Source organism: Lepisma saccharinum, chromosome 14 (genome assembly GCF_977018435.1).
Source record: "Lepisma saccharinum chromosome 14, izLepSacc3.1, whole genome shotgun sequence".
Taxonomy (NCBI): domain Eukaryota; kingdom Metazoa; phylum Arthropoda; class Insecta; order Zygentoma; family Lepismatidae; genus Lepisma; species Lepisma saccharinum.
The window spans coordinates 37,421,430-37,433,384 of record NC_139242.1 but is presented as its reverse complement, the minus strand read 5'-3'; the positions used below and the strand labels follow the sequence as shown (position 1 = coordinate 37,433,384).

General features: G+C 36.3%; 1 protein-coding gene across 1 annotated transcript in view; it reads right to left on the bottom strand.

Moving 5' to 3' along the window:
• LOC145998798 (alkaline phosphatase-like) overlaps positions 1–11,955 on the bottom strand; it is a 63,898-nt gene that overhangs the window by 2,567 nt on the left and 49,376 nt on the right. Inside the window, exon 8 of the mRNA XM_083135402.1 lies at positions 8,333–8,545. Within this exon, the coding sequence (XP_082991528.1) occupies positions 8,333–8,545 (213 nt within the window). The remainder of the gene's footprint in view (positions 1–8,332; positions 8,546–11,955) is intronic.

Below are 11,955 nucleotides of genomic sequence, written 5' to 3'. Positions count from 1 at the left end.
CCATCACACAAGGAATAAAATGATAAATGTACCAAATGTTACATTAGGTAATATGACAGTAAATCACGCTAAAACAGTCAAATTCCTGGGAGTATGGATTCATGAAAGCTTAAAATGGGACCCACACATAGATCACCTCTCCGCAAAACTAGGTAAAATTATATTTGGCATTAATACACTGAAAACAATATCAAACTTAGAAACATTGAAAATACTATATTACACCATGTTTCAATCTTTATTAACATACGGTATAATCTTCTGGGGAAATTCCACTAATAGTAATAAAATTTTTGTGCTGCAAAAGAAAATTGTCAGAATAATAGCAGGAGCTAAGAGAAATACACCCTGCAGAAGACTGTTTAAAAATTTAGGCATATTACCCTCACCATGCTTGTATATACTTCATCTGCTGATGTATGTAAAAACTGACTTAGATTCCTTCAAATGTAACAACTCCTCACATAAATATTATACAAGGAATGGCAGCAACCTCACAATACCATCACACAACACCACATTATTTGAGAAAGGACCTAAATACATGGCTGTTCACTGTTTCAATAACCTTCCGAGTGACATAAAAATAATACAATCAGCTACCTCATATAAAAAGCATGTAAAAAAATACCTATTAGAACATTGTTTTTATTCTGTTAAAGAGTACCTGACAATAAATTGCAAATTGTCACATCCTAAATGAACTCCTAGGACATGTATATGTATGTATTGATTTTATCTGTTATATGTATGTAAATTTAATGTAAACCTTGCAACTAACAGCAAGAACAAGGAGAATCAATTATAATGTAATCAATGTTTTTTTTTAAATGTTATGTATAATATCTTCAAACTTGTACCTATTTGAAAATAATTATTAACGGTAATGTGCTGACATGTTCCATACCATGTGTGGAAAACAACCACTGTACAATGGTCAAAGGAATGAAATAAATCATATCATATCATATCATAACACACACAACAAACATTTCCATAATAGGTTCATATGTACAGTATCAGTAACAGAAAAATGTATATTTACATATCATTTTTTTATTTGCCTTACTCAAACTGTTCAAATGTTTTACAAGGCCATTTAGCAGAAGAAGCCTTTCTATATATAAATATATATATATATATATATATATATATATATATATATATATATATATATATATATATATATATATATATATATATATATATATATATATATAAATCAAAGAAGGTAAAAGGAAACACTCACTGGACAGCAGAAAAATTCAAAATTTTCGCTAATTTCATAGCATCATCGGTGTGAGAAGAAATAGACGGAACCGGAAGTTGCCCCAACCCATGTTCTCACACCGATGATGCTATGAAATTAGCGAAAATTTTGAATTTTTCTACTGTCCGGTGAGTGTTTCCTTTTACCTTCTTTGATTTTTACTTAGCCCTTTTGGCCCTCCTTGCTTTTATCCATTATATATATATATACAGTGCGTCCATTTCGATCTGCAGCCGAGAGATCGGGAGAAACGTGGCGGGCGGCGCTGACGGAGATGCCGACATTTGAGGCCTGTAATGCCCGCTTATTTTTGTGGACATCTTGCAAAACGAGCACTAACCTGTGTTATAACACGCAAGAGTTCTTCTGTAATTCTTCCAAGTTCCACCCTTATATACACAAATAAATACGCTTTAGAAATTATATTAAGAGCCACAGATAATACTCTGTAAAACATTTTAATCATAGTTTTGACCAGTAACGTCCTGCTTAAGTTTATATCCTTGAAAGAGTTTTGTGTCGATGGGGATCATTTGGAGGTTTCGAATGTGCAACACTGTATCAAGATTATGCTGCAGACGAACCGTTAAAAGCTAATGGTGTTCGTGAGCTTCCTTGCAATCCGAAATCTCCTAGCTCAAGTTTTTTGTTCCTTCGCGACTACAGAGCTGTGAATATAGTGGCAGGCAGATGTAAACCAAGAGCGTGTTAATTTCGTACTGTGCGTAAGAGTGTTATTCTTGGTTACTTGCCATTACTTGTTTGTGTTATTGCAGTGTGTATGTGTGTTGTGTCAGTCAGACGATTGGAATGCCAGCCGCAAGGTTCACGTTAGAACAAAGAATTTTTATGTATGACACTTACGTGAAAACAGACTCGTGTCGAGACGTGTGTAGGCAATTTGTACAGAAATTCCCAGGCGTTTCACCTCCACATAGAGATACGGTTAGACGTCTTGTCCTTAAATTACGAGAAACTGGATCGTTAAATTTTAAAACACCTAAGCAAAAACGACGGATTCTAACCGAAGCAAAACTCGATGAAATTGGTGCAGCGTTAGAACGTTCTCCAAACAAACCTCTACGCCGTGTTTCACAGGAGATGGGCGTGTCAAAATCATCAGCACATACAGCCACTAAGCTACTAAAATTAAAACCGTACAGAGTTTCTATAGTGCAAGAATTACGGCCCCCTGACAACGTAAGTAGAGTAAATTTCTGTAATTGGGTTTTGCAGAATATTGTAGATGGTATTGTTGATCCACAGTTAATATTTTTTTCGGATGAGGCATGGTTTCACTTGCGTGGTCATGTTTGTTCACAGAACAATAGATACTGGAGCACTGAAAATCCCCGAATAATACACGAAGTTCCGTTACACGATGCAAAAATTGGTGTGTGGTGTGCTGTAAGTGCCAAAAGAATAATAGGGCCTATATTTTTTGAAGACACAATAAATTCAGAGAGGTACCGCACACAAATACTCGCGCCGTTTTTTCAGTTGTTATCAGATAATGAGAGACAATATGGGTATTTTCAACAAGATTCGGCCACAGCCCATACCGCCGCTGATTCTTTGGACGCTATAAGGGAGGTGTTTGATGACAGAATAATTTCAAGAGGTTTATGGCCTTCACGTTCGTCAGATCTTACCGTATGTGACTATTATTTCTGGGGAACCTTGAAAAATAGAGTCTACCGAAATAACCCTCATAGCATCGACGAACTAAAAGACAATATAAGGGCAGAACTAGGAAGAATTACGGAAGAAGAACTTTTGCGTGTGAATCAAAATTTCATCAAACGATGCCAGGAATGTGTGAATGTAGGTGGACATCACTTTGAACAACTCTTATAACACAGGTTAGTGCTAGTTTTGCAATATTTATATAAATGTCTGCATATGTCCATAAAAATATGCAGGCATTACAGGCCGCAAATGTCGGCACCTCCGTCAGCGCCGCCCGCCACGTTTCTCCCGATCTCTCGGCTGCAGATCGAAATGGACACACGGTATATATATATATATACATATGTACAGTAAAAAAAACAAGAAATTTTAAACATGTATTTTAAAATAAGAACGATTTAAATCAAAAAGATCGTCAAAATATTTTTTTAAAAATAAGAATCATGATTTTTATCCACCCTGTATTACACTAGTATACACATTTTAATCGATTTTGTGCTTATGTTGATTTCTTTGCTTATGTTGATTTCTTCAGTGGTTTCTTCATAATTCGGGTCTGCTGATTACAAATATGCCAGCCTATTTGCTGTAGTGTCAACAATTCAGATGATACGTGCCATTTATGTTTTATTAAGATGGTTCTTGTAGCCCATTTGAAACATACAATAATTTAATTCCAACAATGGTAGATTACACTCAGATTAATTCAACTTACTCCACCATTGCTCAAAGTGAAGGGAAGCTGATATCCCTGAGCTAGCAAATTTTTTGCAAAGCAGCTCTTATGGGCTTTGGCCTGCTTAAATACATTCTTCCATTCTTCTCTAGTCAACACTCATTTTTTTTCCAGTTCTGGATCTTCATGCATCTTATGTCATTTCTAACGTTGTCTATCCATCTGGTCTTGGGTCTTCCGTGGGATCTTCTGTCTTCAGGCATTCTTTCAATTTGACCCAACCAGCTCAGCTTTGAGCTTTGATGAAACTTCTTCTTATATTCTTATATTTTATTAATATATCAAGCTCTTCATTTGTTTTTATTCACCATATGTCATTAGACTGTCTTGTTGGGCCATATATTTTCCTTAATATCTTTCTTTCAAATATCATCAGTTTCCGAATTATATCCTCTTTGAGCACCCAGGTTTCACAGCCATATGTAACAACAGGTCTTATTATGGACTGGTGCAGTTTTAATTTTGTTTTCCTGGAAACTAGTTTAGATTGGAATATTTTCTTATTTGCATAGTATGGTCTGTTTCCAGCTGCAATCCTGTCTTTAATTTCTTCTTCAATTAAATTGTTTCCATTTACTATTGACCCAAGATATTTTAAATAAACTGAACATGCTCTATTTGCATTGTAACTACGAGGTGTGGCTAGAAAAAAAACCGGACTGTTGCTACAAAATCTTTTATTGGTTATTTGGTACAATATGAACATTATCCTCTCCAAAGTACTCCCCTGCACTATCGATACACAGCTCCATATGAATCTTCCATTGCTGGAAGCAGTGCTGGAAATCATTTTCTGAAACCATGTTCATGACCTCCATCGCTTTGATTTTCACAGATTCTATGGTCGTAAATCTCGTTCCTTTCAGTGCTGATTTGACCTTTGCGAATAAAAAAAAGTCGCACGGAGTAAGATCTAACACTGGGATTTCATACTTGGCCAAAAAAGCCTTGACTGACAATGCCGTGTAGACAGGAGGATTGTCCTGATGAAGAATCCATGACTTGCTTTTCCACAAATCAGGTCATCATCTTCTTACTCGTTCACAAAGGCTCGTCAGCACCGTAATGAAATAATGTTGGTTGACAGTTTGACCTTCCAGCACCCAATTCGAATCAATTCACTGACATTTGCAATATTTGATTCCGTTTTTGATGTGCAAGGCCGTCCAGGATGCGAGTCGTCCGCGATCACTTCTCGTCCTCTTTAAACCTTTGAAACCAGTCAAACAATTGAGTGTGTGATAAACACTAATCTCCGTACACTTCCTTCAACAAAACATAAGTTTATGTGGTGGATTTTCCGAGTTTCATAAGAAACTTCACATTGATACGCTGTTCCACTTTCACACTTAACATTTTTCTGACAGAGCACAGATGTACGGATAACTCGTCCACAAGCTACAGTGGAACTGAGTGCCTCACATCGTGGGCAATCACACAGTCGATAGACAAGATATCACGTTATACACTCATGCACCACTTGACCTTGACGTGCTTGCCGTTTGTCGACAGCAACATCAATCCATTTTTTTTTCTAGACACACCTCGTATATCTGCTTTTTTGTTCTTAGATTCTTCTTCTTGTACACCTCATATATTTTGTCTTATTTTCATTCATTGCCTGTTGCTTAAATTTCACAAGCGAGTCATCCATGGATTGCTTAGTTCTTGCAGTAATTGCAACGTCATCTGCATATGTACAGATCTGTCTTAATCTTACTTACGTGAAATTTAGATTTTTTTTTTAACTTTTAAAATTTTGGGTGCGACAGCACAACACAAGATTTGAACAATATAATCTACTTTAATGAATGCTAAGTATATATCCATAATAAGACCTAACATGGTAACATTCTTTTTCTATTCAGAACAAATATTTTGATTGAATTCTGAATATTATGAAGCTGAATATGAAAATGAACTCAAAATTGATTTTAATTACTTAAATAGAATTAATCGTTTGACCAAAGATAATATACCATATTTACCCCCTTTCCGAGAATAGTAGCTACTTTTTTCATTCTTTCCTAAATATATTTATACTCCATTATTTTCCCCTTTTGCTGCTTGTATGCTAGTTGTTGCATTGGCTAGTTTCATCCACAGACCGCGTGTGACTTTTTTTTTTTGTCGTCCGGCGATTCAGCTAAGATGATCTTAAGCCGGAAGATGGTAGTCACATGTTTCCTCTCAGATGCATCTTGCAGTCGTCTGGCTCGCCGAACGGGGCTAGTACTTTTTCTTTTTCAGATATTACTTCGCCTGACGTGTCTTTACAGGCTGGAGTTGCATCAGTGTAGTTCTGTACGTGCAATTTCACTGCCTTAAAAAATTTTCTGGAGTCATTTCTTCTATGCAATTCCTCAATCTCTTTAATCTTGTTATTTAGCCATTCTTTTCTCTTCTTTTTTGCATACATTATTAGCACTTCTTCTTTTATTCTTATAATCTTCTCGGTTTGCCCTAGTTTGTCTTTGTGGACATTTTTGTCTTGCAACATTTTTCTGACACATTACATTTTGCATTCATTATCCCACCATTCATTCCTTGGTTTGCGATCTTGTGTTTGTATTACATCAGTTGCTGTTTTCAGACAGGCTTCTTTGGTTTTTCCCCAATCATCATTTATATCTTGAATGTCGATAATATCTTCCAAATTTTGACTCAGTTGTTTTCTATATTGTTGCAGAACTACTTTACTTTGCATATTGCTTCTATTCCATTTTATTTGTTGTCCTGGATTCCTTTTTTGTACAGGTATTAATTTTTGTTTCATTACTACCTTGACCAAAAAATGGTCAATCACAGTTCAGGCCTCTCATTGTTTTTACATCCTGTATCATTTCATTTTTGATTCATTTACTAGAACATGGTCTATTTGGTTCATAGTTCTTTCTTATGGGGATACCCAGGTGCCTTTATGTATCTGCCTCAGATCTACTAGGCCTCCCCGATATTGCAGTGGTAGCGTCGTTGCCTTGTAATCAAGGGGTTTGATACCCGGTGGAGGCACAAGTGGTTCGGATCCCACTTTAAACTGTAGGTCCAGTCCCGATTAGCCTTACTGTGCATAAAGTGGACTTAAAACAACAAATCCATCAATCCTCAGCTCTACTGTCTGTAATGTAGCCACAATTTGTAGGAACAGCTGAAGTCAGGAGTTTATCCAGATTTTTCAGCCTGGGGGTTGTAAGTGTGTGTTTTAGGGGATTGTAAAGGCAAATTTAGCACTAAAATTACCTAGTATAGTGCTCCTTCCTAGAAGAAGAAGATTCAAATGGACTGTTACTATGTTATAATCTGTGCAAACGAAACTGGACGATGGCTTTGTAATATGCAAAATTTTACATTAGCATGTTTGTAAAATCACCCGAGTAAATGCAATTGATATTGGAAATGTCGGGAGTTTCCATGGTACAATATTATGGTGCAGGCAGAGATAGAAATGGGGTTCTGAAATTACGTTACAATCAACCAACAATTAAGCCTACATGAAAAATTATGGGGGGGTTGGGTAACATTTCTGGTATGTAAATAAGTCACTAGATAAATTTCCACCAGTGGCATATTCTGAAAATTTAACCTGAATTACTACAATAATTCTTATTTATTGTATATATTAATTAGACACAAGGGGCATTCAATAAATAACCGGAAAAATAGTATAAAGAATCTAAAATACGAGCATGGTTGATATATGTTTGTTATTTTGTGAAGGCATCTGTAAGCTATTCGTAGCTGGGGCTGGCATGCCTGCCTCGTGCACAGGATGCTGGGAAACAGTTTCACAAGATGGCAGCATCCTTACAAGAGTGCTCCAAGCTGGAGCAGCCAAGTGTTATAAGATTTTTGTTGAGTGAAGGCGTTAAACCGATAGAAATTCATTGCTGCATGACAGTTCAGTTTTAGGGGATTGTAAAGGCAAATTTACTGCTAAAATTACCTAGTATAGTTCTCCCTCCTAGAAGATAATGATTCAAAAGGACTGTTACTATGTTGTAATCTGTGCAAACAAAACTGGACGATGGCTTTGTAATATATTGAATGAACCTTGTATAATATAAATAAAACACCAATGCTTAGGGCCTCCCCGATGGTGCAGTGGTAGTCGTCGCCTTGTAATCAAGGGATCCCGGATTCGATACCCGGTGGAGGCACAAGTGGTTCGGATCCCACTTTAAACTGTAGGTCCAGTCCCGATTAGCCTTACTGTGCATAAAGTGGACTTAAACAACATGTCAAACACCAATGCATGCATGCAAGTAAAACAAAGACAGAAGTGCAACAACACATTTTCCAGAATTGTCTATGTATGAAAAAGTTAGTTTACCCGGTAAACCAGATAACATGAGAGAATATGCCACTGGTTCCCACAAAACCCACAAAAGTATGTTTGCTTCTTAAGAAGAATCTAATTTTACAGCATTTTGGAGTGAGGGACCAAGATTTTTAAGAAAATATGCAGGCCCATGTTTAAGTAGAACTTCAAATTGTGTTCTTAAAAAATAGTTTGGAATGTTTAAAATAAAAACAGGCTCAAACAATTTGTGCGCTAAGAAAACAGATTCTACCATCTTCCTTTTCTATGATTTCCATTGGTCAAAAATGCATTATTTTTTTTAGAGTTTGAACAATACCTCTAGCATAGACAAGTACATCAGATGCACTGTGAGTTTCGTCATCTTCTAGAACAGCTGCCTGCTGCCTGTATGTGTACAGAGTAGTGTTCACTTTTGATGGATTATCCCTGATGACATGTGTTCCGTTTGTGCTGTAATTATATCCAAACCCATTGGCATAAGAGAGAGTGGTATAAGGTAATCCATCTATATCAGAAATTGATCCAATTCCTGAAAGGAAAGGAAAAAAAAATCAGAAATTACAATTCATTTGAAATTTGTAACCTATCTTTTTTTTCCAGATGCCCAACAATGCCTTCATATTTTCGGTGTATAATGTTTAAGCCTCGGTTGGATCTTTTACCAACACCAGGACTACCGTTTTCGACATTTCCACTCAAAAAAAAAAAAAAAAAATGATATTCAAAATTTGAAAAATTATGTTTGCTTAGAATCCTTCTATAGCATTCGTGGGAATCTTCATGTGGTTGTTTTTCTTTTACCTAGATAGTCTCAATATTTTCGTGGCTATGTAAGCCTATTAAACTACAGACTATAAACTAAATATCGCACACAACAACTCTAGGTTCAAATCCTGACCTGTGCATGGGTGTTCTTTGTGAGTGTTCCTTCATTAATTTCAAATATCATCACTAGACCCCTGATTCTTATGTAATATCAAAGTACAAAATATGTACATAGATATGTAACAATAATTGATAAAATATGTACCTAAATATGTATTATCAAAAGGATATGTAGTATCAAAGACTATGTAATATTAATAATAATCAAGTGCCCAAGCAATTTCAAGAATTCTTCTAGATATTTATTTTATTTGAACATATTCAACATAATTTTAAGGACATAAGTTGTTCATATTAAAATTTGTATCAAATTTATAAACTCAAAAAAGCACAAACTCCAGCTGGGAGAAACTCCAGCATCTTTCGATATATAACAGTACCTGTATTTATTTTGGTCTTCAGCCTGTCTTTTGACTAGGCAATCAATTTTAGTCTCATTGATTAGAAAGTATGACATCACATGAGCTACAAATTTTCTTCATCATGTTTCAGAGATCGAAAATATAGGATAAAGGATCAAGATAGGAAAACGTTACTGAAATATATTGTTTTATGTAAAGTAAATTAGCAAATATGTAACATAAAATGTCAAAATCATGTCAGTTATATAATTCGTTGACATTTTCCTGTGCAAGATATTTATCTAGAAAGGAATAGAATATGTAATTTCATACAAATCTGGACTCTAATCATTACCCATCCTTATCTTTATCATTAGCTAAAAGTGACAGAAAAGCAAAGTAAAATAAACCAAACCAATCGACTACACTTGTCACTTTCACTCTGAAAGATCCCTTATGCACAGAAGACGAAATTTTCTTTAGTAACATCTATGGGAATTAAGCAGGGTGCAAAATCCTGGGGGGGGATTTCCCCCACCAACAATCTTGACTGCTGAAATCCCCCTGCACCAAAAATTTCCCAGGGGGGAGAGTTATTCTTGTAACAACAAAATATAATCAATTATTATTTACTTTTTATGTACTTAACTAAGGATAATGTCGAAAACACAGAGAATAGTGAGTGCAGAATGCTTTCTCTCTTTTTCAAGAGATTATTACTCTGTCTACACCATAACAATATGTGTGCAATAAAAGAAGAATGCAAGTCAAACATAATTATAAATTACAATAGTTTTGTATTAATACAAAAACTAAACAAAAGCATGTACATAACAAAGCTATTTTGTATTTTTTTTTTGATTGATTGAATTTGTGTCTTAAGTCCACTTTATGCACAGTAAGGCTAACCGGGACTGGACCTACAGTTTAAAGTTGAATCCGAAGCACTATGTGCCTCCATATTTCGTAATTTATTGACATCTTTAACCAGTTATTAAATGAATTAATTTGCTACTTTACACATATCTGATATATATAAAAGTAACTAATTAATTACTTTATGTGTATTTAATAATAATGTTTTTTTTTTAAATATTTAGTAATTAATTGACTTTTATATTCAATAACATTATAAATATCCATATCATAATAATTTATGTGTGTGTGTGTGTGTATACCGCGTGAGGCACCTAAAAGTACCACCTGAAATAGCGAAGAAACCAGAAACAGTAGCGATGTGAGGTTTGCAGGAAACAATAATATCAAATGGGGCTCGTAAATCGGAGGTATGGGGTGGGTCGAAAAATATCGACAAATGGGGCATCTGGAGCAAAGTCATATTTTTTTAAATGGAACGATATACAATAACATGCATAATATAAAAGAGCACACGCAGAGAAACACAACACCGTTGGTCTCATGCATCTACTGCACATAGGAACGAAGATATGGCCATGTGAAAATATGTAAACAAACTAACAAGTGGCCCACTTGACCGTCTGTACCATGGCATGTAAGACTTCTCAGGTGCCTGACAGAACTGCCTTTACGCAGAGCAAGTTTTGATACATTTCCAAATCGTTGGATTGGACGTGGAGGGCCTGTCAAATGGCCGGCTCGTTCCCCAGATTTGTCACCGTTAGACTTTTTCCTGTGGGGAAAGCTGAAGGACATTGTCTACCGGGATGTGCCAACAACTCCAGAGGATATGCAACACCGCATTACTGCGGCCTTTAGGGACATTCCCTACGAGATGCTACATTCTGTGCAACGATCTTTGCGTGGGCACCTCGTTGCCTGTATCGCAGCTGACGGCCACCACTTTGAACACACACTTTGACAGGTTTTCGCTTCTTACGCAGTGGTTCTTCGACATACTGTCATGGTAATTTTCATTATGCTGTAACACTGTCAAATACATGGTGCTGACGATGTCTACTGTATTTTTTCTTCCTTTAACACGTTCTGTCTTCATCTTTTCCAATGGCTTCCGACATCTCATACTTGTACATGCCGTGGTACTGACGGTCAAGTGGGCCACTTGTTAGTTTGTTTACATATTTTCACATGGCCATATCTTCGTTCCTATGTGCAGTAGATGCATGAGACCAACGGTGTTGTGTTTCTCTGCGTGTGCTCTTTTATATTATGCATGTTATTGTATATCGTTCCATTTAAAAAAATATGACTTTGCTCCAGATGCCCCATTTGTCGATATTTTTCGACCCACCCCATACCTCCGATTTACGAGCCCCATTTGATATTATTGTTTCTTTGCTATTTCAGGTGGTACTTTTAGGTGCCTCACGCGGTATATATATATATATATATATATATAAACACAAAAAAACAAACACACACACACACACACACACACACACACACACACACACACACACACACACACACACACACACACACACACACACACACACACACACACACACACACACACACACACACACACACACACACACACACACACACACACACACACACACACACACACACACACACACACACACACACACACACACACACACACACACACACACACACACACACACACACACACACACACACACACACACACACACACACACACACACACACACACACACACACACACACACACACACACACACACACACACACACACACACACACACACACACACACACACACACACACACACACACACACACACACACAC